Here is a 27227-nt window from a genome sequence, read left to right on the forward strand (position 1 = left end):
TGTATTGTGGAGAAGCCTCGCGACACTCGTAACACACGTCCAGCTACTCGACGCGCACGGTGTTAGCTATTGTAGGAACTCCGAACGGTTCTGTTGGGATCTTTTTGTCGTCGGTCCGGGGGAATACTTGTGTCTGGGATATCTGCCGTCGCCCGAGGCTTCTCTCTCAGGTCCATGGTGTGAAACTCCGCGAACACTGGAGGAGAGAAGGTAGGGCTGATGTATGAGGCTCGTGTTAGCATTGTTAGCTGCTTCGCTACGACAAGGGTAGCATTACGGTTTGAGGCTTTAACCCGAGATAGCTGCGATAGCTCATGTGTTAACCGCATTTAATGCTCTCATATTGAATGTTTGATGTGGGACTCAAATTAGTTTTAATGTAGATTTAAGCGGGGTCGGATGTGGCCACAGGATAATGACGGGAAGTCGGCGCCAACAATGAGCCCGTCCCGCTAGCCGCTGCCAGCTTTATGTAGCCTGCTGGGACGCTCGCTCTGCCATATGTCAGGCATTAATGGTGTTATGGTGCACTAATCGGGCTACTTGGTGTGTTTTTGTTCTTTTTAAAGTAAAAGATGACGCAGTTTCTCCCACCGAACCTGTTGGCCTTGTTTGCGCCGCGGGACCCCATCCCCTTCCTACCTCAGCTGGAGAAATTGCCCCATGAAAAGCACCACAACCAGCCCTACTGTGGGATCGCTCCTTTCATACGACACTTCGAGGTGAGTTGTTTTTATTTTCCCCCACATTGCTATGTTTTAACGTCACACTCTCTCACTGATAACGCTTTCTCTGGCGTTTGGATCAGGATCCAAGGGATGCCCCTCCGCCGACCAGAGCAGAGACCCGTGATGAGCGTCTGGAGAGAAAGGTTAGAGCATTCTGGTTAACAATCTCAAGGACTTGGAATGATGACTGAATTAGCTTTGTGTGCCTTTTCCCCCCGACCTGTACACACGTGTAGCTCTGTATACATTTGTGTTATACCGAGTAAATCAAACTTTGGGGCGCCTTTAAAGACACTCGGAATACTACAGACAAAAAGAAAAGGCAGGCAAGGCAAATTTATTTGTATAGCACATTTCAGTACAGGGACAATGAAAAGTGCTTTACATGATTAAAATATAACAGAATAAAAGCAATCAGGAATAAAATGCAGAAACAAAATAGAACATGGGGAAAATAAAAATTAAAAGCAAACAAGTAAAAACAATGGAATGCAAAGTAAGCTAATTATATTTCAGTAATACAGTTTCACTAGACCAGTTGAAGGCAATCCTGAACAAATGGGTTTTTAATCTTGATTTTTTTTTTCTCTTTTTTTTTTAATTTTATTTTTATCTTGATTTAAAGGAACTCAAGCTTTCAGAACTTTTACAGTTTTCTGGAAGTTTGTTCCAGATAAGTGGAGCATAGGAACTAAATGCTGCTTCTCCATGTTTGGTTCTGGCTCTAGGTATGCCAAAAACACACAATGGTTAAAAAAAATGAATAAAGTGTTGTAATCCAGAATGTAGTCGGTGTAAAGATTGTCCAGTGAACCAAAAAAAAAAAAAGATAATTACAATAATCAAGGCAGAAGCCACTGGACCCAGTCAGGCAGTGTGAATTGTTCATTTTCCCAGCTGCAGTAATTAAAGAATAGAAGCTGAGACATCAGCTGCAAGCTGACTTTTTTATTTTTAATTATGCAACGTGCGGCGCGTTGTAAAGCGCTGCACCGCTCGAAGGGAGAGCTAAGACTGACAGAACCAGCCCACTGGGCTGTCCGTCAAGTTAAAAACAGCTAGCATTAGCTAGTGTTGTCCTGGAGGTTTACCACTGCACTGTCACAGATCCAGGGGCTTTACTGACCTTTTTATGCTCTAAAACAGGGGTCATCAATATGGTGCCCGCGTACACCATGTAGTCCCCCCAGACTCCGTGTGGTGCCCTCAAAAGAGTAGCACAATCCTCCAGTAAGCTGCATCTAAAGTGTTATTTAATTCAGTTTCTCTTCCTTATTAATCATGCTTGTATTTACATAGATTTAAAAAAGACAAAAGCATTAAAAACATGTTGATGTTACGTAAATTTAAGGTGAGCTTGGGCTCTTGTAGTTCAAAGGTCAGTACAGGCAGCCCTTCGTATGACAGTACCATGTTGTACTGTTAGCATGTAGCAGCGCTCAGCGTTAGATTTTTGGTTGTCAGTCTGGGAAAGCTCCTCCGAACAACGCTTTGTGTTAATCTTGTCTACACAAAGGGTCATAGGCTTTCTTTGGGGTGTTAGCAAACTTTTAAACTTCCAGCACCTGCTCATTATTTGGCTCAGGTGAGCAGCCGCAGGGATGAGATGGGAGGGTCTGTGCTGCTGCTGGAGGAAGTGCGACGGTTTTGGTAGATGTGGATGGCTCTGTGGGGGAAACCCTTTGGGAAGGGAGCTCAGATGTCAGCCAAAGAGTCAGCATGCTGATTGAAAGCCAGCATAACGGCTCCTTATTACAGCATAATTTTGACAGCAGCATAATAGCCCTGATGCAGACTGCGCTGGCGAGAACCCTGCTGGTGTTAAAGACGTCACCCAGTCTGTGTGGAAGCTGTACTGCCCTGTTATGGCGACTCCTGAGTAACGGAGCAGCCAAAAGGACACACACACACTACTATAGCTTGTATAGTATGATATAGCCAAAACTTATATCACAATATATTTCTTAATTTCAGTCGATACTAGGACTGAACGATTTTGGAAAATTTAATTTTTATTTTTTTTTATTTTTTATTTTTTTCATAATACTGCGATTTATTGCAATTCTTATTATTTATTTATTTTTCAGTTTAATTTATCATGTCTTTTTAAACATATACAAGCAACATATCAATCTGTTTCATCGCTGTGCAGATTAGGTGCTTAAAGAGCCGCTGCGTCTCAATTCAGAAATGATTGCATTCTCACTACGATATATTTCAACCAAAATTGCGATTGTTATATAGACTTTTCTCTGCATTAACAGCAAGCAACAAAAATGGCCTCTAGATAAAGAAGTTTGTAAACAAGGACTATTTAAAACAAGAACTTTTAATGTTTTTATTAATGAAAATATTATTCAAGAGAACAGCTTTTAATTGATTTGGACATCAATCCTTGTTGAACATAAAGTGCAAAGTGCAACCAACAAGCAAGTCTATGTATTAAACTGATGCTATGGTGAGATTCCTGAAAGTTTCTGGTAAAACGGTATGATTATATAAACTCTAAAACAAGTAATAAAATTAGTTGCAGCAGTGAGATGATCTTTCTTCCCTTCCATGTGGAGGCTAACCCACTTTAAATAAGTTACTGACACCTAGAGGATGTATCTTATTCCCTTATGTAGCCAAAAATTGCAGACCTTTGCAGTTTGGAAATTGCATTTTTTTTTATTGTGATTATATTGCAAATGCGATTTAATTGTGTTGCCCTAGTCGATATCATATCCATATAAACAAAATAAAACCCTCAGAATGACTGCACAAATGTCCACAACAGATGTACAAACTTATGACAATTATATTGGCATGTCTATTAAACCTATAACATTTTAGAAATGTTTGCTTTAAGACATAAAACTACATAAAATGTCAGTCAGTGACAAATGCTGTAATCATTTGGGTTAAACCCAAAAAACTTGTGTTTGGCTTTGACACCAATTGAATTCCTTTGGCTCTCCTCCTATCAAGGAGAATGGAAAGCATGCTTACGCAAATTATCCCGCTTATTTTAATTAATCGTGTGATTAACATTTATCGTGCCATTAATTGCTTTGTTTATTGCGACAGGCCTAATCATGATATATGTTGATATTGACTTATTGTCCACCCCTACGATGTGAAGGCATGTCTGTGAACCTTTGACATCAGTGATAAAACAAACCTTTTAGCTAAGTAAAGGAAGTCTGTGTTGTCCAAACATGTCAATGAGCAGAGCAGTGAAAGCACCAGGAGTCCCATCTCTGCTGCAACCCAAACTGCTTCAAAGTCAACATCCCTGTGCCAGTCATTGAATAAAATCTGAAATTAAATGCATAATTTACCAACCATTTGCATTAACACAATTTAGCTGGTGCTTCTATTGGACACTCAGTTGGGTTTTTTACCCTTTCTCTTCAAAATAATTTGGTTACGTCGATGTTGGTCACCAGCTGCTTGGCTGTCCTTCAGCTCCTGCCAGCTGACCATCTCATTGGTTGGTTTTCCACTTTGGACGATGTGCATTTAAACCTGCTGGCACGTCTTAGAGCCGCCCGTCTCCTATTCAATCTAGACCCAAACTTGGCTTGTCTGCATGTTTCTCTTGTCAGTATTTAACTTGATTATGTTAAGTTTGGGCATGTGCCTTTATAGTAAGCCCACTGTTATCTTTTTTTTTTAAAGTCTGGAATTTTGCTCAGTTTTTCCTGAGAGAGAATCCAATGGCAAGGCTGGGGTGGTATTTTCAGAGGCGCTTGCTCTTGCGGATCGGAAAATGTGTTAGTTGGTGTTGGATGTAGGCGCGTAGACATTGTTGAAGTACCAGTTAGTCATCAATACGGACAACTTCCACCTAAGGTTGCAACATATCAGCGATCCTCCTCTGTTCCACAAAGGGGAGAAAACAGAAGCACCCACATGGCTGCAAAGCTGTTGCACAGATGCAAGGCTCACAAAATGCATCCTAGCCTGAATATTTATTTCATCACACATGGGATATAAATGTTGAACTCTCATAAAAAACGATCTGATTACAGCGTAACTTTGACAACTTCCATTACGCTGAAACGTGCTGGCGAGAGCCCTGATTACGTAACAAGCTGACACTGCTAATCACAAACCAAAGCTACAGCCTGAAGCCTTAGTTTGTCTTGAATGTTCTTGATTCGGGTTTTTTTTTTTTCTTCTTATCACAGAGGCGAGAGAAAATCGAGAGACGTCAAACAGTGTTGGAGACAGAACTGAAGCTCTGTAAGTTTGTAACAATAAAAAGGCTTGTTCTCATTTATTGTGTTGGTTTAGACTGATGATGCTTTTCTCTTTCTGACCCCAGGGGACCCTCATAATGACCAGAATGCACAAGGAGATGCTTTCAAGACCTTGTTTGTTGCCCGAATTGTTAGTATGATGAGATCAAATTCTGTTTCTGAAGCCATCACATTATGTTGCATCAACCAGTTTAAGCTAGTTCTGGTTTTAATTCTAACTCTTTCTTGCAGAACTATGATACTACAGAGTCCAAGCTTCGGCGTGAGTTTGAGGTCTATGGCCCCATCAAACGGGTAGGTCCGCCATCTTGTTTTTGTTTTGCATAGGAGCTCGTAGGCAGCAGGTGAATGTGTTTCAGATGATACATTTCCAGATGTTTCTTGTTTCAGATTTATATCGTCTACAACAAGAGGACGGGGAAGCCTCGTGGCTATGCTTTTATCGAGTACGAGCATGAACGAGACATGCACTGTGAGTAGCAGACACCTTCTTTAATATCTCACCCTATCATAAAGACCTGTGTTTGACATACAGTTACTGGAATAGCCTTTTTACTACTCTCACTTGAGCAAAGTGGTCGGTGAGGACCATGCCATCAGAGTGTCTTACAGCACTGCTTACAGGTGTAGCGTGTGCATGATACCCCAGTCTGGTGCTTGTTTGGTTTGTGTGTGTGCGCCTGTTTGATGCTTGTCAGCTGTTGACTGATAACTGGAGTTAGACAGGAAGCAGATACATTCAGATGGGGCATCAGTGGGGAAACTACAGAATACCGTGTGTTTTATCTGTGAACCTGAACATGTTTGCTTGTCAAAGGGCACATTGTCTTTTAACTGTGAGGCGTTGTAGTTCTGTGGAAGAGCTGTCCTCCTGGTTGGACGGGATTGGTAAGCACCAAGGTCAAACTGGACACCAAACATTGACAGAAACATTTGTTGACTCCCATCTTTGTATTGTGAGGCTGTTGGTTTTTATCTTTAACTCTGGTCATGGTGAGCTATTTTAAAAGTTTGTCACAGCAGTATGCTAAAACTAGACAAGTATTTGAATACATTTTCTACTAGAAGAGAATGTGATCTCTTAAGACAAATGACGTCATTAAAAGGTTAATCTATGCTTCCTCACTAGATCAATGCAGAGTCTGTTCTGTAGCTTATTAAAGAGTTTTAGTTTGCAGTGGGGCTGTTCCTGGTTCTATTTGGCTCTAAAGAAACACAAACACAACATAATCATCAGAAAACAGGTCTACAGTATCTAGCCTTATTCTCAAAGTGCAATATAAATGCAACATATTTCCAAATCCATGGTTTGAAGCCATCGTTAGAAAAATATTTCTAAAATACCCCCACCCAATATCAGCCCTAGTTTTATTCCCATTTCCATTTCAAACAGCTGTACCCATAAACCTAATTTATTAGCTCTGGTTTTCTTCAAAACGTGCTTAAATACTGATCTCTGACATCATAAATAAATCTTCTCCACTCAAAGCACTGTGATCTAAATACCAGGTTGGGGGGGGGGGGGGGGGGTCTGCTCTGAAAGGTCGTGGAAAATGTATTTAAATCATCCAAATGACGTGTGTGGAAGATGTGACCAAAGCTGCACTACACCTCCATTCCAGTGGGTGGCAGCAATTAGTTACCAAAAGCATGATCAGCTGTTCCCACCTGTACTTTTGGATAATGATGCAAAGCTTTAAAAGTGGAGCCTGAACAGTTTCTCTGTTTTCTCTAATAGTCGAGGAACTCCAGCAGCTGTACTGCGCCGCCGGTTTGTGTTAAATATAACCTGATTATTCCTTTCCTGATTTACGCTCCTGCTTAAAGTTAGTTTGAAAACCAACAGCCGTTCTGTCCAGGCGCCGAGACTCGCTGGACTTCTCCAAAAATGTTGCACTTTTGTTAAGCCATGGCTTCATAACCCGAGCACATATTTCAGTTTTACGCAGCTACAGTCTTGGTTTAAGCATCTTAAAGCTTAATTTAGTGCCACGGTTTAACATATCAAAGTTTAACCACAGTTTTAGTCGCTCTCCGCTGCCATTGCACTTTGCTTTAAACAATCCGTTTCAACTCCACCATCGATCTGAACGTGAGAAATTAAGACTACTTGTGTAAAAATGCTAATGACTGAAAGCCTTACATTTGAGCGTAGGAGCAATTAACTGGATTTTCAGTAAAGCTGCCTTTCTGCTAGGCGTCTAGAAGCTCCACTGCTCCCATGCAGCCTCTGCAGGGATCTACTAAGGCAGCACGTATTTAGCTTTCCCAAATCTCCACCCTTCTCCAGTATCCAATCAGCTCTCCTCGACCAGAGTTCCTGAACCACAACTCTGTAGTGATAGTTGGAAGGGAACTAGGGGGGGATGTGGGGCTCAACAGTATATTAACTGTGTGTTGTTCTCATTGCCACTGCAGCCGCCAATCTGTGATGGCTATTGGCCAGAGCTGGCTGGCAGATGATGATGGTTATGATACATCTACACCCTACTACCACAGCTCAGTATATGGTTGGTATAATGGGTTTGTATGATGGGTAAGATTTCTTTCCACCCTCCATCTCCTACATAGGGAAGTGGAGCGACGTTCAATGGGTAAAGCGTCTGCTTGTTGGCCCTAAAGAGACTTAGTTAATATGATCTGGATTTTAGGCTTTGACCATTGAACGCTCCCCTAAACACTAGACTACACTAAACGTTCCCCAGTGATTCTGCCCTTTGTGAAGCCACTCCAGGTGTTTCCACTAAGAAGGCCAGGTGATGATATTTGGGGGGAGTAGAAGCTTGGAGTAAAATAAACCAAAATGAGTAGTTCAACAAAATTAGCTGACCAAGGTTTCAGGAGTGTGTAATACTAAAGTTCAGGAACATGCCTCTCTGGCATTATGTGAAGGCTAATCTACAAGCTGCTTTTATCCAACGTACCCAATGTGTGAGCCACAGTGCAGCTTTAGCGGGAGTTTTTATGGCGGCTCAACACATTTAAGCCTTTAAAATTTAAGGTCGGCTACCTGCTGAGCTTCACCTGCACCGTGATTGAGCTCTAAATAGCTTCTGTCCTGATGATTCCTCCACAGCCTCATGTCAACTTGGAAAGCTTAAGGCTGTTGGATGAAGTGTGGAAACGTTTGCACCAGTGGAGAACGTAGACAGTTAACATAAGACTATTTATAAATGTGCAAAGACTGGGGATCCACCATAAAACCAGCTGATCCAAGGGTTTTATCTGTTTTAGCCATGAAAGGTGATTGGCTTCTCTGAAACTTGAAACGTCCAGCATTGCCCCCTGATCAGATAAAACACCACGCCCTGTTGCCTCCAAGCGGAGCTAAAATCCACACTCTTTGGTGTGGAAGCTGTTATTGCATGACGATGACCTAAATGACCTATTTTCAGTATGGTTTTTTATTTTTTATTTATTTTTTTTAATATGGGGTTAGTGGGAAGAGTAAAAGTTTGAGGAAGCTATTTAAGAGAGAATTTTATGTTGCATAATATGTCAGATATGCTGAAACATCAGTTTTATTCATATTGCGAGCTTTCTGACTGCATCTTTAATTTACTGGATGTGGAAGTGTTGGTAGCCTTTTCTGAAATCTGAGCAGAAGGATCTATTTTATCAAGGGATAACGCATGTAGACGGTTGTTTTCATAAAGGCTAACCCTGCTAAAGGCTGATTATGCTCCACAGGCAACTCAGCTGTAATAATTCTTGCTTTCAGATCATCTTAAAACCTGTTTTACAGCGACTGCTCTCACAGAGCAGCAGGATGTTGCTTTGAATGTTTGAAACTAAAAACTCTTGCCAGGAAGGAAGGAAAACCAGAGTCTGAGGTCTATCTTCTTAGAGTGTCGTTTATAAGGAGAAGATCAGTGTTACCTCCAGGCATCTCAAGTGTACACATGTGAAAATCCAGGCGACTTGTTTTCTCAGCGAACGTGGTCATACCGTTGGTACTCTAGCGCAGTTAGCATCCTTGTTCACTACGAAGCATACTAAAAGAGAGCCTGAGCTGGCTTGAATAAAGGTTGCAGATGAGGGGAATCCTTGATAAATCAGCTCTAACAGCCTATTCATTCATTATTTATTATATTAGAGTACATGCAGGCCCCTGCTCCTCCAGCTATAGCTCACAACATGTCAGTAAGTCCCTTACTCAATCACTGACGTGGCTTTTTCCACCAAACAGGTTCTGGTGCTAGAACAAGGTGTTAACTGCTGCTGTAAAAGCACAGCTTTGCTTTTCCACCTCCTGAGAGCCCCTTGATTATTAACGTCTCATTCATTACTTGTTTGGGCCTCTTTCTGTTAGCCTGATGCTAATCTGTCGGGGAAATATCCCGTGGGTTCAGTACACGGTGCACCCAACAGATACAGTGGTGTTTTACTGCTGAACGGACGCAGAATGTTTGTCTGGAGCTCGGTGCAATATGCAGCGTTCTGCAGCCCAACTTTAGAGCGGGACCAAAACAACGAGAGGGAGAACTCCAGCTATCACTAAACTCTGTTAGGAGCATGTAGGGCCCTCATGCTTACAGTGGGGAAAGATACGTTGACTGAACCAGAAGCTGTGTGTGGACGTCTCTGGTTCTGGAGGAACTGGGCCGCTGTCCTGATCCAGCTGCCTAAAGGGTTCTCAAACGTCTCCATCCTTATTAAAGATGGCTCAACATTCAGCGTTTCCAGTTGGTTTTACTGTTGCAGCACCCATCCATCAGCTGTGACCTCTGACCCTCACTGATAGCACATCCACCCATATCTCCAGTGAGTTCTCTAGTGGCCACTTTTTCTTTCTCCTGATTAAAGTGAACTGATGAGGTACCAGACTGTAATTTGTGTACCGTGACACCCGACTAACCTGACACGTTCTCCTTGAAGAGCTGTGATTTTGGAGCCTTTGTAGTTTTGACCAATCAACAACAAAACTGACCTCTGGAGTTTTACACCTGTCCCTGATGCTGCTTCTGGTGAGGCTCCTGTTAGCGGATGTTCTCTGGGTCAGAGCTCGTCTCGGTGGAAACCCAAAGAAGCAGCCCTCAGTACGCGCTGACATCGGTTCAGCACTGGAACCACTTTGGTGGAAAAATGCCCCTGATGAGAGTTCAGGCCACATCTCAGGCTGGTCAATGTGTTCTGCAGCAAGACACCCCAACACCACGTCAAGATGTCAACAGGACAGCAATAAGCTGAGGGAATGAGTAATGATGACATCACATGAGCTAGGATAGGCTCCTCATGTGCTCTGCTGTCAAAGCCAGGTAGGGTTAGACACGTCAGCGGGGCTTTCAGCAGGGCTGCGATAGGCCAACTCCTGAAATCAAGCTAGTCCAGGTTTCTTTTGCTTTCATAGAGTTTCTCTTCTTTTTGTCTTGTTTTCCCTCAGTTGGTCAGTTTTGGCAGGGACAGTGGGGGTGTGGTAAGGCCCTACAGTCGGGTGGGTTTTTCTCATCTTCGGTGAACACACACACGGGGGTGGAGGGGTGAGGGTAAGGCCCCTGGCAGCCATGTTGTCCTGGTGCTGTGATGCAGAGAACCTTGGGTACGGTTCTGTTGCTGGCTGGGAGTATGGTAAGACCTGCAAGTCTGCAGAGTGAGTGAGGGAGTTTGGTAAGGCCCTCTGTGTGCTATGATGCTCGTTATTGTAGAGAAACGTCAGCAGTTTTACTACGAAGTTCAACATCAAAGCTGGATTGAAAGACTTGAACGGGTCAGAACATGCACGGATGAAACTTTTGTTTTCTTGTAGAATCAGTCGTCAACCTCAGTGAATTAAACGACTGTTACTAAAGGCCTCTTTGCTTTATCACAACAGTGATGAAATGTTAGCGTTTCATTGGACGATGGCAAAATCTTAAGACTATTTCTGCTCACCTTAATTGGAGTATTAATGTTACAACTAATCGAGCGTGCGCACTACTAGGAGCTAAAACCAATTTCATCATGATCGAGCCTTGATGGAAAGGCCTAAAACGTGCTGCTTCTGCAGCCGTGACCCGTTTCTTTTAGAGGCCACTGCCTAAATAAACACAAACTGGTATGTGAAGGTTTAAAGCAGTCCAAAGTGTAAAGTATCAATCACTCATCTGGTGGAAGGAAGTCTACTCCCATTATCCTTCGGCTTTTGCCCAGAGAGCAGCCGTCTTGGCTTCACCTGCTCCTGGTCAGTATAATAATCCACTGTTTTCAGTTTTATGTCCTCCCTTGGCCACGTTGTTGCTGTCTTCCTCCAGTCTCATCGTCGTCTTCCCTCTCTCCACTCTTCTACAGCTGCCTACAAGCATGCGGACGGGAAGAAGATTGACGGCAGAAGAGTGTTGGTGGACGTAGAACGGGGACGCACCGTCAAAGGATGGCGTCCTCGAAGGCTAGGTCAGCTGCTTTTGTCTTCCGAGCCTCGGCTTTTCTGCCTTAAACATTTGTCGCTCTTGAATGTGCTTTAAGGAAATGTTCCAGACGTGATTTATTCTGAGGCCTGAGCAAAGTAGCCAGGGTACACTCAATGACGAGGCGAAAGAGGCCACCACAGTTTACAGGTGATTTTTAGAATCGGCCTTAAGGAGCAGAAGGGAGACGAGCTGCAGCTTCCACTGCGCCTCGTCTGGTAGGGCAGCCCTGAAGTAACAACTGCAGGACTGGTTTCCCTGCAGCCCACTGGCACACGGCATTTCTAATCTGGCCATAGATTGTCTGGAACTTCTAAAATGAAAAGATACAAAAAACATATTATTGAAACGGAACTGGCCTTTTTTTTTTTTTTTTTACCAACGCTAAATAAAAATGAATCAGTTCATAAGATCCGTGGAAAAACACCAGAAGTTTTTGATGTGGGCCACATTTCATCATCAAAAATACCATAGCTGATTAAGAACAGCATTAAGAATTTCCTTTTAATGCTCATTTACTAGGAGAAAAAGCTACATAATGCTGTAAAGTGTTTTAGCTTTTAAAACAAAAATGACAGAGTAGCCTTTTCACTAATAAAATATATGTTCAAATCTAACAATAAACAGCAAGCGTATACACTATGTTGTACTTTTGGTCATGTGGTCTTATGGAAAAGCGCTGTTTACTAACAGCAAAGACAAAGTGCAGAACACAACAATATAATCTAATAAACCAACCAGGTGTGATAATTTAATCTGAAAAGCTTTACTTGCAGCCGGACTGAGCTGCTGGCGTAGAAATTGATCGTCATGTATGTGACTAGACGCCTTTAAATCGTCTTTAGACCCTTCTGTTCGTGATCGGTGCAAGCCTCGCTCTCATCTTAGCCAGAGAGGCAAACGCTGCCTGCTCTGATCGGCCAGAACTCAAGCTAGCTTCTAAAAGCTGTGGGCTGGATTTGAAAGAGGAGACACGAGGAGTAGAACTTGTGTTCAGGCGTGAGGATCCGCGTGGTACCGCTGGGATACAGTACCAGCTATTACTGTGGTGTAGAAACAGAAAGCAGTGGTAGTGCTGGGCATCGTAGCTTCAGCTTAGCGGGTCTACCCATAGTGTCGGCCCTGAATGAACCTGTTGGTCTGCTTCTATTCTCCAGGAGGAGGACTGGGAGGCACACGGAGAGGAGGAGCCGACGTCAACATCAAGCACTCGGGCAGAGACGATGCGTCGCGTTATGATGATCGGGCCCTGGGCGGGTGAGTGGTTCTCTTCAGAGAGGTTCTGTTTGGTTGGGAAGGCTTTCCTATCCTCACGGTTTGTGTTTCGTTTTGACTACTCAGCGACCGCCCAGAGCGAAGAGAGCGCAGCCGGGACCGCGATCGCGACAAGGAGAGAGAACGCCGCAGGTCCCGGTCCCGTGAAAGGCGCCGACACACCCGGTCCAGGGAGCGGGAGAGGGAGAGAGAGAGGGGGGTTGTAGTGCCAGAGGAGGGCGGCGGCGGCAGTAGTAGCCGGCGTCGGGACCGGGACCGAGAACGCGGGGCGACAGGCGGAGGAGACAGCAGGAGTAGGGAGAGAAGTAGAGACCGGAAGAGGAGGAGCAGGAGCAGGGATCGCAAGAGAGACAGGGAGAGAGGCAAAGGCCTGGATGGAGAGGAGATGGGCCAGGGCGACGGCGCCCCTGAGGGCGGGGAGCGCGTGCCAGACGAGCACGAGGGAGAGGGGGCCGAACCCACAGAGGAGCGCAAAGACAGGGACAAAGATAGGGACAGGGACAGAAGGCGGAGCCACAGGGACAGAGACAGGCGTAGGGAGCGGGACCGGGACAGGGACAGGGAGCACAAGAGGGAGCGTGGGGAGAGAGACCGGGGGGAGCGGAGAGAAGATCGCCACGGCCCCACACGAGAAGAAACGGCCCCCCAAGACAGCATGGGCAACGAGGAAGACGGCGCGCCGGCCAGCATGGAGGAGTACAGTCAGGACGGCATGATGGACCAGCAGTCGCTCCAGTCAGCCGAGGATTACGGTTCTGGTGAGAACGGCTACAAGGTGGAGGGACAAGGAGATGAGTATTGAGCTGCTCCTGCATCGGAACACTGTCGCCTCTAAATGAGTTGTTTTCTAGTGTACTTTGACTTGGCCCCCGATTCTCAGCCCCAGGCCTTCATCATTTCAGGGCTTCCTGTAAGTGAACTGTCCGGCTAGCTTTCCTGTCAGTCTGTTGCACGTACCGTCAACACCTTTCAATCTGATCTCATTAAACAGCTCTCCTGCATTGCCCCACCAATCTGTGCCACTAAATGTCATCAGAGGACCGTCATGTTCATTTGTGCGGGGGGTGGGGTGGATGGGGTCCCGGGTAGTGATCTTTTCACTAGGTTGGAAATTTAAAGCAGAAAACCAGGATCTCATCTAGTTTGGATAAGTGGTTCTGTTTAAAATTGAAGCAGCCGTTAACTAATTACATGTAAAATGGAAGCTGGCACAGCATTGGAACAATGGGGCGGCTGTTGCGTTATCTAATTTTTTTTTATTTTTATTTTATCTGCTGTTTCTAGATTTGAAGGGTCATTTTAATAAAGATGTGGCTTGGCAGCACAACTTGTCTGTTGATCATTTGTAGTCAAAGTCTCTTTATTTGTCTCCCTTGAGAGAAATTAGCCTTGGATACAAGGATCTGCTGCTTTGTGCTACATATTCAATCACTAATAAAAGGAGTCTCAGTAAAATAAATAAAAAAAATCAACCTTTAAGAATAAATAATTTCAAACACCACTGGCCTCCCTGTTACTGCTGGATGCTGCAACAGGTTGCTGCTGTAGATCATAAGGGACATGGATGTGTCTACCTACGTGTTAATCTTCTCATTCCAAACCATGCTCATTAACTCGTTAACAGGTTTTATAGACAATGGGATGAATGTTTATATTTGTTGTATTTGCATAAGGGGTCCTGTGCCATCTTCTGGAGTTCAGTAGCACAAATTCAGAGTGGAGCACATGAGTCAGATAAAATCCCATCTGCCTGTCTGAGGATGGACTGCTCAAAAAGTTCCTGTATAGACGGAGGAGGAGCCATTCCCATTGTTTTACTTGTTATGGTTACCAGGTTTAAGATCTGGGTCTGTATTTTTACTGTGAGATTACCAAACCAGCTGGGGATGCCATACCTTAGTAGAGACCATGGTAGCTCTAGAAAATGACCATTATGTTGCTGCAGACACTCTTAAACCACGAGCAGAATTCATTTGTATGTCTTTCTAAAACATCCTGATGCTACAAACGGTGGTCTTTATTCTTTTCCTAATCTCTAATCATTGCTTTCAAGAACATCTGGAGAACCTGGCACACAGCAGATTAAGGTCATGAAGACTGGAGGATGCTCATTTAGCGGTTTGCAAAACCTGACTTGATGTAACCGTCCATACGTGTTCCAGGTAACGCTGATATGGACCCATCCTACCAAAACCTCCAGTCTGCTGCTACAGCGCTGGTGTCATCCAGTTAGTGCAGCTCCAATAAAAAAATAACATGGAGTTAAATGGATAACTGGTTTGAAAAACTCCAAACATGGTGTGCTTCTGTGTTCAGCTCCAACTGCTCTACCAGAAACTCGACTCCAACCAGAAAAGCCTGTAGTTGTGTAATCTCTGATCCAAGCTGAAACTGTTGGAGCACCTTTCACCTCAGCTTTAGCTGCTAGTCTGTTCCCAAACAGCATCAGGACATGATGTGTCAAATCATTACCACCTTTAACAAGAGCTTTATTTCCCCCCTAAATGTAGCTGCTGTCTGCTTCCTGTTGTCCTGCAGTGAAAAGTGAAAGTCTAATTCCTTTATTTGATGCTTCAAACTTGGCGAAAAAAAGTTGATTCTTAGGATTTCCTCCTTCTTTAGCTGACCAGTGAGACGGTCCCTGCTTGTGAGAAGGCTTCACACAGGATGATGGTGTGTTCAGGGTTTTTAATGTTCCTCCTCTGATCAGGCCAGGTGTTTGCTGCGCCTCCTGCATGGATCGTGGTAAACTAACAAGAATGTGTGACTTCCTGCGACAGCAGTTGTCTTTCCAATCTTTACTGAAGGCCGGATTTGGACGATGCCTTAAAACTGCAAATGCTATCGAAGACTTGTCCCCACAAGCCATTGGTCACTCAGGATTTAATTTACGGGCATCAAAGTAAAGGTCCTACACTTTTGGATTTTAACTAAAGGCTTTTTGAGCCTAGTCGCTGTTTCTCCATAACATTCTATCCCTATAAAATGGCCTACGCTATTTCTGCAGAGCCACAAAATGTTGAATTTAAAGGGTGTGAATACTTGTGCCAGCTGCAGCTACGTGATCATAAGCCATTAACGCGGACGACGTTGCGCCGGGGCGCGTGTGTGCACCGACGAGTCTCGTGCTGCCGGCTACCGTCCAATCAGACTGCGGCTCTGCGGGATGCTGCAGCTCCTTGACGGGTGAAGGCTGAAGCTGCTGCGTGATTCCGCTCCGGGAAACGGTCCCTGCCCTCCTCTGAGGAGATGGAGCGCCTGTCCTGAGGCTGGGTTGACCAGGCGAGTAGCTCGGACGCGGAGGATCTCACGATGATGTCCTCTTTCTACCACCAGACCAAGGAGGCGGAGATGGCGGCCATGACGGAGCCGCTGTGCCTGGAACGAGGTGAGGCTCCGCGGAGTGTGCCCTTCATCGGACAGCAGTGTCTGTGAAGACATGAGCCTTTATTTAAATGTGCGTTTCTGATTGAACCCATTAATCAACGCATGTATTGACTCCCACCTTCACGCTGTCTGCTAGAAACCATGAGCGCCACGACGAGTCCTCACTTCATTATAGGCCTTCAGCAGATCCATCAACTATTTCTCATCATTGTTCTTTCATCATTTTACAACCATTTCCAGGGTTCTCCTTAAAATCCTGTTTTTTGCGGGCCCAATTACAACTACTAATGGACCTGTACCTACCTCTACAATGAATATTGGAATACATATATCTAGATGTGCAAAATTACTACCCTGAAATTTTGTGTATTTAAAAAAAAAGGCATTTTTTATGGCAAAAGCCAGGAGACTTAAATTTGGGCCGACGTTAGGGATGGCAGAGAGATAGTTGAGAATGCTTTGTGTAATAGAGAGGCTGCTAGATGAGAGGAGCAGGAATCCCTATGAATTTTGTGTGTAGAGAGAACCTGCAGAGGTCAAGAGGAATGGATGTGAAAACGTGGGATACTGACAGAGAAACAGGTGGAAAACAAAAGCTTCTTGGAGCTACTGAGTGTGGCTGAGTTCATGTACCCAGGGTCAACCATTCAAAGTAATGGGCAGAGAAGAGGGTGCAGACAGGGTGGATTAGATGGGGGGGTTAAAATACTTCATATGTGATAGAAGATTGAATCAAAAGATTTCCAATTCAGTGGGAACGTTTGCTGTGATTTATGACTTGAAGATGGTGAAACCAGCAAAAAAACCAGAACGGGCAAGAGCTGAAGATGTTCCAGTTCGTCCTGGGGAGAGATCAAGATGGACAGAGGGAGAGGACATAACGTTCTTCTGATTTTCCTTTCAGAAAGCCTACAGTGCCTTACAAGGGTGTTCCACCTTCCACCCCCAGTAGTTTTCATGTCTTCTTGTCTTACAACATGAAATTAAAGGGATTGTTTGAGAGTCTGCATCATTTCACTGTCTACAACTTTGAACATGCATGTCCAAAGTTTTATATTTTTCTATTTATATTTTTATAATAAAGCAAACATCAACCTACATAACCCCCCCCCCCACACACACACACACACACACACACACACACACACACACAAACCCAACTAAAAAGAAAAACAGATCAGTCTCTATGAGCATGCCACATCTAGGATTTTTCACCATTCCTCAAGGCAAAATGGTTTCACTTGTGAACAGTGGTCTTCAAGTCTAGCCACATATTCTATATTGGATTGAAGTCTGGGCTTTGACTAGACCATCCCAACACCATTAATTGGTTAAACCCTTAAACCCCTCGCATGTTGCTTTAGCAGGATGCTTTGGGTCATTGTCCTGCTAGAGGGTGTAAAAGGGGTTATACTGTCTGTACTGTAGTAGACCAAATCAACCTACTTTACGTACATAACATCAGATATAATGCTCATTTATTGCAGCATTCTCTGCACTATTCACACTGTGGACATGTGTGTTTGTATGTGTATGTGCACCTGTACATCACTCCCACCTCTGACTTCTAAATAATAACAGTAATGGTAATAATAGTTTACTCCTGCACAGTGGGGTCTCTGGCATAAGTTAGCTTGGGCACAAAAACTCAACACCTATTGGCAGCGACAATGTTTTTGTGATGCATACAACCTGACATCGATCAATTTAAATAAAACAGATACATTAGCATAAAACAACACAGTAAAAATCCCATTTTATATAAGCTAAATGGAATTTTATTCATAGATTTACAAACAAAGGCTCATCTGTCCTTCAATGAGCTAGCAGGCTGTGTTTGACTTTTCTTATTGCATTATTGTCTAAATAAGCACACAGTGAGCATTGTACAATCCAGAGTCAAAATTGTCGTGTGTGCACACATACCTGGCAAATAAAGCTGATTCTGAACATCTGAGGCAGGCTCTCGTCAAGAGGTATTTCACCTTCTGTTACAGGAAATTATGGACAGAAGAAGTGGCATTTTCCCCTGAAATACATAACTAGTCATTATCTCCACATCATTGTTGGGTCCATCCCTGCCTGCTAGACAATCACGACCAGCCATCGCTGATTCCATCTTTTTGTATGAGGGTCCGTAGGGGAAATGATTCTGACTTTGCTCTCACACACACTACTGAAACACTGCAAGCCCTTATAGTTACTACTGAAACGCTCTTATACACACAACTAAAACGCACTCACACACAACACTGAAACACTCATTTATATTACGAAACATTCTCACACACACACTATTAAAACACTCTTATACACACTACTAAAAAGCTTTAGTAGTGTGTATAAGACTCTGTCAGAGGAATGCTCTGTCACTAAGCTCCACCCCCTTCAGAGAGTTCAGCGAGCACGCATTCTTGCAGTTTTTGTAAAAAGTTGGTTAAATAAAGGGTTGAGTTTAAATTCACATATCAGTAGTGTATGTGAGAACGTTTCAGTGGTGTGTTTAGGAGCAAACTCAGGAGAATGTTCCATACGGCCACTCATATTTTTCCATTAAATGTGATTAATGAGGGTTTGTTAATTGTTTTTTATTATTATTTATTGATAAGAAGGTGTAGGTTTACCCTGAATCAGTACGTTGAAGGTGTGTTCATCATACATGTGAGAAAGGAGAAACCATGATTGAGTGAACTTCACTAACAACCAGCTCCTATGTGTTGTCGGTAACCCAGACATGTGTTTCAGATGTGTGCCGGGTGATCGAGCTGCTGGACCGGCTGCAGAGGACCGGGGAGTTGCCTCCTCCCAAACTGCAGGCCCTACAGAGAGTCCTGCAGAGCAAATTCTGTGCAGCCATCAGGGAGGTACGCAAGATGAGGGTCTGAAAGCAGGCTCAGATATCAAGGGCGCTACAGCTTTGTTGGTTTCACATTCCTGCCTTAAAACGTTGTATTCAGTTGTATTCATTTTGTCTGAATTCAACTACAACTTCAATGGATTTTTGAGAGAATTTTAGATATTTTTTTAAATAGAAGAAAACGATAATATAATAAAAAATAGAAGCTTCCTTTGCATTTGTGTTTATCGGGCCGAAGGGTTAAAGTTGTGGCTCTAGTAATGTAATTTCACTGAGGATAAATGAATAATAGCAAAACATTGAATAACCACAAATAAATAGTAGATAGATGTCCAAAGAATAAAGCAGAACCTTTTATATGATTTACAGAAATGATCTTAATAACAAACATTTTAGAAGAATTGGAACAAGAAAAAAATACATAATCACAAGCATGCAGTCATATTCACTCTTTCGCACACATGGAAAAGCTCACATGTCATTTAAATCCCATATTAAACAGGTTTCCGGGGCTGCGCAGTGGAGCAGTGGGTAGTGCTGGTGCCTTGCAGCAAGAAGGTTCTGAGTTCAAATCCAACCCTGGGTCTTTCTGCATGGAGTTTGTATGTAAAATGTTTTATACTGTCATGAGAGGACAGTGGAAGAGCCCAAACAGATACCAGCTCTGCAAAACAGCTGCTGTGTTTTCTTAGATAGAAAACCTTTTTTTCAACCAACCTTGACTGCAGTCTTTAGTAACTTGGATCATATTGTAGTATATGTAATAGACTTTGAATCCATCTTTATGGTTGGATTGAATGGAGTACACATTTCTATATATAAACTGGATCTATTTGTTCTGTAGAGTACTGACCACTTGTGAATCAGAGCTATGGAAACAAACAGAATAACTTATAATTAAATTGCATAAAATAGGAAAACAATGAACCATTTTCCTTCCACTTATTAATTCTGCGCTACTTTGTGTTGGTCCCATAAAAATCCCAATAAAATACACTGAAGTTTACAGCTGTTGTGGGACTTTAATGAAAAGGATTAAAGAAGTCTCCTGCAAGGTGCTTTAACACTGCACGTGTCCTTCACATCTACACTATAGGCTTTTCTTCTCTTCTGTTGTCTTTCAGGTATACGAGCAACTTTATGACACTCTGGATATTGTTGGAGGCCCAGAGGTCCGAGCACAAGCAACAGCCAAGGTATAGTAAACAAAATCAGCACGGCCTGATTTTGGGCTCAGAAGCAAATGTAGTCAGACTGCTTCTTCTGGTGATCTCTGACCGGTGTTCTCACTTCCTGCCACCTCAGGCCACAGTGGCCGCCTTTGCAGCCAGTGAGGGCCACGCCCATCCGAGAGTGGTGGAGTTGCCTAAAACAGAAGAGGGGCTGGGTTTCAACATCATGGGCGGGAAAGAGCAGAACTCCCCCATCTACATCTCCAGAGTTATCCCTGGAGGGGTGGCTGATCGCCAAGGAGGGCTAAAGCGAGGAGATCAGCTGCTATCTGTCAACGGAGTGGTGAGATCTCTGTGACTGGACCATCATGTCCAAGCTGAAATAAACATGATAAATGAGCCATCACTGGTTGGAGAAGCCCATTGCTGTCAGTCATGGGGGGTAACATTGCTGGGGTGTCTCTGCAGAGCGTGGAGGCAGAGCAACATGAAAAGGCTGTGGAGCTTCTGAAAGCCGCCCAGGGGTCAGTTAAGCTGGTGGTCCGCTACACTCCCAAGGTCCTGGAGGAAATGGAGGCTCGCTTCGAGAAGATGAGGAGCGCCCGGAGACGACAGCAGCACAACAGCTACTCGTGAGACTCCTTGTTAGTCTGCATGTTACATGTTTCATATGTGCTCAATTGTAGCGAGAGTTGTTTCATACAACATATGTCAAATCACAGTAGAAGTGTAGGAAAGGCAGATTTATTTGGAGAAAGCTTATTCTCTGTAAAAACAACCAGGCCCACGGCATCTGAAGCCTTTGGACAGATGGGACCAAAACAGATATTTGGCCAGAATGCACTGTACCAAACAAAGCATAACAGTTGTTAAGCACTCATGGTTTTGACTCCGAAGGTATGTTCACCGCATTAACCTTACCTTGTAATCTAATTGATAGATGCAGATCATTTTTTAGCAGATGAATGTTTATTCCAAGCTGATCTGGTATAGTTCTCCATACTCTGTGTAGGAAAGTTTAACTGATTTTCATTCTAACTTCTGTATCTCTCTTTTTCTAGATCTCTGGAGTCCAGGGGCTAACTAATCCAATACCTCTACCCACTTCATCATTCGACCTTCCTGACTCTGCTGTTCTTGCGAGAGGACCTGCAAGAAATAGGGGAAAAACCCAAAGTAGCCCATTAGCAAACTGAAGATTATGACTTTTCCCCTTTCCTCATTCCTTATCTTTATACAAATGCTGAGTAGTTTTCCTGTAACAATATGGCTGTAATGTTAATATTCTATTGTCAAAACATTACTTTAGATACTCTCTTTAGTGTGTAGCTTAAAGCCAATCTTGGCATGATCTTTGTGTCTTCTGTTGTAGTTATGGTCATCAGCAGACTACACAGTCTGCTGTAGTCCTTGTTGGCAGAGGAAATGTCTCTAACCTTGTCAATATGTCTATCAGAGTGCTTAGCTACAGGGCTAGCTAAATTCTTATTGTTGGCTAATGCTAAATAACACCAGGAGATTTTTGTTGTCTGTGTTTACATGTGTTGGCATCTTCTCCCACAAAATAAATCCTAAATGTAAGCCTGCTTGATCCTGAGTCCGTGGAGCATTCCCAAGAAACTCAGTAGTAGTTGGCATTGCCACAGCAGAGCTGTGAGCTTGTAACATGACCAAAGTACAGACGGGAACTCAAGAGGAACTTGGTGAACAAAGGAATTTAATAATAACAAAAGCAAACTTACAGCAAGCAACAAGTAAAGAAGGAAAAGAGACAGAGAAATGGAGAAACGACAGAATCCACTAATGAACAATGTGACCAAGTGATCTTATACTGAGGGAGGAGTGGAGGATGCCGATTTATACAGGTGAGTAAATCGGGATTATGTGGAACATCTGAGGCTGAAGAAATGTAGGAAGATTAAGAGGGTGAAAGGAGCTGAACTAAAATGCGTGGAAACACTAGGTGCTGGTGCCAATGTCCAGCAGTCATTGGACAAAGGTGGTGTACATCATGGCTACATCAACAGAAGCAGGAAAGACAACCATGCATACATACAGACTTTCAGAGGGACTCAGGGAGGAAGCTGGATTACCTGGAGGGAATGTAAATGGGAGAGGTTACAAACGTCATGGAAATTCAATACGAGATTCTGGCTGCAAGGCAACAGTGCTACCAACTGGGGCTACTGTGCAAAACCTAGAAACATATGATCTTATATACTAGAATGACAGTGGGTGCAAGATGAGCTGATCAAGGGAATTCGAAACAGCTGAGAGCAAAACAAGGTAATTAACACAGAGGAAGCTCAACTAAACACAAAGGCAACTACGAAACAATATACTAACACTGCTGTGGAGGATGAGCTAAGATACTGAGAAAACAAGAAACTGAACCTAAAGGATGGAAACTGTGGCATCGTTATTCTAGCCAATGAACACAGAGAAATTAACTGAAATATTTAAAAAAAAAAGAAAGAGCTCAGAAGTGATCAGGAACAAAAACCAAACACTCAAGGATCATGGCACTTTTTTTCAAACTTTTTTATTGAACTTTTTTCTGATCAAAAGTCGACATACAGCACATTATTTAGTTTAACACATTTAACAAAGTTTGCTGTATGTTAACCACCCCCACAACCTCCTCCCCCACCCACAGGCCAAATAAGCACACACAGGCATACATACACACACAATCAGTTACAAGCCATTGTACCTAATGGTCAAAATGAAAAAGAGAAAAGGTTAGTATACTCTAGTCACCCTCCAGGTCATACCGAATGTTCAAATAATCAATTTGCTGCTAGAAGGAATCCCAAGTCTCATGAAATAACCTTATTGAGGTACAAAATGAGAACCGTAATTTTTCCAGTTTGAGATTATGTACTACCTCTTGAACCCAACAGACATGTGACAGGGGATGGGGGAGCTTCCAGTTCAGCAGAATCAGCCTGCACACAAGCAAAGTGGTAAATACCAATTCTCGTTTAAATGCCTTCGGCAGATCCAGCATGGGGGGACACCAAAATTCTGCATGATTTGCCAGTGATAGATTACTTTTTTTACAGGTGCCACTAACCGAACACTTTAGCCAGTCTAACATTAGTATAGTGAGCCCTAAAAATACCATCGAAGTTTGTGTTGGGCACAAATGAATGAAGCATGCATGAGAGATAAAGCATAATTCCATTGTTGTTCAGTAAATTTAACATTAAGGCTTTCCTCCCAAACACTTATTTGCAGGAACAGCAGTTGAGAATGCTAACCAAATAGAACTATACAACCCTGAGACACATCCTGTAGCTACAGGTGTGTGGAAATTCAGTGTATCTGACAAAGTTTCTCTGGAGGACGATTCGGAAAATCAGGAGATAATTTTTTAACAAAATCTCTAACCTGAAAATACAAAAGAGATGATGGTTTGGGAGATAAGATTTAGTAGAAAGCTGCTCAAACGAGGAAAATATGCCGTCTATATTTAAGTCATTAACCAACCTTATACCATTATCATGCCAGGCCCAGAATACTGGATCAGTTCTGGATTGCTCAAGAGTACAATTTCTATAAACAGAAGTCAAAGCAAAAGGGCCAAAAAGTCCAAGTTGCTTTCTTAACTGACTCCAAATTTTCAGAGAAGCAATGACCACTGGGCAATCAGTCAACCGTGGAAGTAGAAGTTGTGAGCACGAAACTGAATTTAAGGAAAACAGACACAGACTTTCTTCCAATTGCACCCAACCAGGCAGTGAATATTTGACCTATAAGTGAAAGAGGCAGTACTGACCAACAGACAAATTCCCTTTTGGTTCTTTCAATCAGCGGGGGGACGTTGATACAATGCAGATTCAAAAGAGATGTGGATATCATCCGCATATAAATAAACCTTATGAACAGTGTCTAGACGTGTGATCCCTTTGAAATTAACCTCTGAACATAACCAAATAGCTAAAAATTAATAGCAAAGGGGGAGTGGACACCCCTGTCTTGTACCACTACACAGAGAAAAAGGGAGAAGATAGGGTGTTATTTGTTCAAACTGAGACCCTTGGAGAAGAGTAAAGTAACTTGACCCAGTCCACAAAAGCTCTGCCCAAACCAAATCTGGACAACACACTATATAAGAAGCATCAAGGGACTCTATTTCTTCTGGCACGACAAAATCTGTAAGAGAAATAACATTGAAATGGCGTCTAGTGTTAAAATAAGACTGACAACATGGAATAAATCTGTAATAGGATCAGACCAGAGAGGTCTGATCCTATTATAACCGGGGCTTGGCAAGGCATGAAGATCTGTGAAAGGAAGTCATGGTCAAGTACATGGTAAGAAGGCATGATGAATGCTGGAAATCTACTAGTTAGGCTTTCAATAATCTGGCATTGTCTTGTCTGACGAAAGCTTATAAAGACCTTAAAACAGGTGAAGAAGATGAAGACACATTGCTATGGTGAATATTCATTAATGACTGCATGGAGAGGAGGACAGGACACAGACAAGCCGGATCATTGCACCACATTAGCTTCGTTGTAGTGTATCAGTTGAAATTTCCTAAAATTCTTACATTTGTGGAATTATGGGTGTTATTCTGTCGTTGTGGTGCACATATGGTGGACATCAAGGATTCCCTGGTGCATATTTTGTGCACCCCCACACCCTGGAGAACTGAGCCAAATCAGCTGATCACACAGTCCCATACTGTGAGTCCTTTAATCAATGCACTATCAGCTTGCTACAATTTTACTTAAATGAAGTGAGTGCAAAATGTATTACACAACTAAAGATGTTGTGTGAAGAGAAAGACATAGCCTTTGTCAAATTAGGAAAGTTTCACAATATCAGATGGTCTGCATGAAGACAGGAGACTATAAAAAATATAGAGAATGTTACCAGCCATTCAGATTCAAGTGGCAACAAGTGATGACCCAAACCTGAAACACATCTACACAGAGTGTTTTCATTTTGTCCTAGCCAACATTCTTGATAATGGAAACATTTTACAGCTCACCTTCCTCAGGTGTCAGCAAGAGAACCTAACAATTGATGAACGCAAAGGTGAACTCATGATTGCTGTTGGACAGCTGACTTTACTGATCTTTACAGAGTGAGGGCAAGTACAGGAAAGCTACTGGGTCACATGCTGATGCTGGCAAGGACAAAACTGATGTACTGAGAGGCTCTAATTCATGAGTTTGAATGGAGTTATGAATCCCTTAAATCATATGATCAGTTTTTGATTTTTGATGCCACAACTTAGCCTCTTGAAATTAAAGATCTCCACAGTTTTGGCAACACAACCCTCAGTAACATCCTTGAGAAATACGAGGCCAACATGTCTTTTGACAGAGACTCCACTTTTAAGATAGTGGATAGTAAGCTGGAAAACATTTGGCAGCATCTTCTGTGCAGGATCTGGTGAATGTAGTGAAGACAAGCAAGCCTGACAGTTACGCCAACATTTAGAAGGTCCTTATCTTGTTCCTTGAGCAGTGCTGCATGTGAAAGTGGATTCTCACAACTCTGAAATCCAGGCTTCTAATCGGAAAAATCCAGCACTAATGTCGGACTTTCTCCTCGGAAGCTTTGAGAAATTTTTTAAGGCCGATCATCCAATCCAACATGGCACCTCCTCGAATCTACAACAGTAAGCTGTGATAAAACATGGTTGTTTTACAAGACACAGTTGTAACAGTGCGACTAAAATCAATGTTACATGTAGTGTTTGCAACTCTGAACCGAACAAATTAAAAGTTTTTGCATGTGGAAAGTAAAGCTTTAAAGGATGTTTATAAGGCAAGGCAAATTTATTTATATAGCACAATTCAGTACAGAGACAATGCAAAGTGCTTTACATGATTAAAATATAGGAAAATAAAACAGCACAAACAACGGACATAGTGTAACAGATACAATAGAGTAACACCTCGATACCGTTGCTAAATCATATGTATTATTATTTAAGCTGACATGTGTAAAGTGATACCTGAGAAAAGAAAGTGAATAAATAAATAAATTACGGGCTTTCTGTATAGAAGTGAACACTTAGAACCTGGAACCCAGCACCTGTTGGTGTTTGTGAGAGTGCACTTGTGTATGTGAAATTTATCCAGAAGGAAATTGCTCAATAGTGTAATAGAAAGAAGTCCGTCAAGTAAATGTTCCAGGTATTAAATACCTTTATTCTTCCAGTATGTAAAGTTTATCATATTATTATTTTATTGGATGTCAGGGTTATTCCAGATGGGTGTAGGACTGCACGGGATAAGTGATGACTTCGTCATTTTAAAAAACTCCCACCATGCTGTCATAGTCGAATATTTTTAAAGCATGTATGCCGTTTTATATTTGAGCTAATAAATGGCAAATCTAAAATCCTGATATTATTGGATATTTTCTGTTCTATGTCTATCCAGGGCTTGTCTAAAGGATTATGTTTTATCCATTTAGGGATGTATTGTAGCCTATTTGCTATGGAAATTAGGCAGATCTAGTCCCCCTCTACCTTTAGTTTTCTGTAGTGTCTTTAAGCTGATACGGGGGGGGGGGGGGTATTTTTCCAAATAAATTTAGAGATAGAAGAGTCTAAAGATTTGAACCAGTCAGATGATGGTTTATTGGGGATCATTTAAAATAAGTAATTAATTCTTTATTAAAATAAAGTCTATTCTCTGAGATACAAGGGGAGCCAGTGTAAGGACTTTAGAACTGGGGTGATGAGTTCTACTTTCTTAGTCTTAGTGAGAACACAGGCAACAGCGTTCTGGATCAGCTGCAGCTGTCTGATCCACTTTTTAGACAGACCTGTGAAAACACCGTTGCAGTAATCAATTATACTAAAAATAAATGCATGGATTAGTTTTTCCATAAGAGGTACTATTAACATAACTACAGCTTTCCTGTCCGTTGCCATATTGGAATCTTAATGTTTTGTTTTATTGTTTTTATTTTGGAATCCCGACTTCTCTGACTGTGTTAACTTAGCCCTGCTGGGTTCGCGAGGAGTGCTGGTGTTTCTCTCCAGCTGTCAATGGGTGAGAGGCGGGGTTCACCCTGGACAGGTTACCAGTCTATCACAGGGCAACATAGAGACAGACAGGACAAACAGCTTTGAACACAATATAATTTAAAATTTAAACTTCATATTTTCATGGAAACTGGAGGATCAAAGGATTTGTGCATTTTAT

General features: G+C 42.7%; 2 protein-coding genes across 4 annotated transcripts in view; both read left to right on the top strand.

The window, feature by feature from the left end:
- Window positions 1-13784, top strand: snrnp70 (small nuclear ribonucleoprotein 70 (U1)). The gene is made up of 10 exons (XM_012860957.3): window positions 1-210; window positions 570-722; window positions 809-871; window positions 4904-4958; window positions 5041-5105; window positions 5207-5269; window positions 5366-5447; window positions 11243-11344; window positions 12516-12615; window positions 12700-13784. Exons 2-10 carry the CDS (start codon window positions 576-578, stop codon window positions 13433-13435), a joined length of 1413 nt encoding a protein of 470 aa, XP_012716411.2. The 5' UTR covers window positions 1-210; window positions 570-575; the 3' UTR covers window positions 13436-13784.
- Window positions 13785-15743: 1959 nt separating this feature from the next.
- Window positions 15744-27227, top strand: part of lin7b (lin-7 homolog B (C. elegans)) — a 61876-nt gene continuing 50392 nt past the window's right edge. The window contains exons 1-6 of one of the 3 annotated variants that reach the window (XM_021315679.2): window positions 15759-16021; window positions 18766-18884; window positions 20002-20073; window positions 20183-20392; window positions 20518-20693; window positions 21111-21638. In XM_021315679.2, the coding sequence (XP_021171354.2) occupies window positions 15946-16021; window positions 18766-18884; window positions 20002-20073; window positions 20183-20392; window positions 20518-20685 (645 nt within the window). In that variant the 5' untranslated portion in view covers window positions 15759-15945 and the 3' untranslated portion in view covers window positions 20686-20693; window positions 21111-21638. Of the gene's footprint in view, window positions 16022-18765; window positions 18885-20001; window positions 20074-20182; window positions 20393-20517; window positions 20694-21110; window positions 21639-27227 lie in introns of those variants that run through there. The other 2 variants (XM_012860968.3, XM_036148552.1) reach the window with 2 other exon arrangements.

Source organism: Fundulus heteroclitus, chromosome 16 (genome assembly GCF_011125445.2).
Source record: "Fundulus heteroclitus isolate FHET01 chromosome 16, MU-UCD_Fhet_4.1, whole genome shotgun sequence".
NCBI classification, from domain to species: Eukaryota; Metazoa; Chordata; class Actinopteri; order Cyprinodontiformes; family Fundulidae; genus Fundulus; species Fundulus heteroclitus.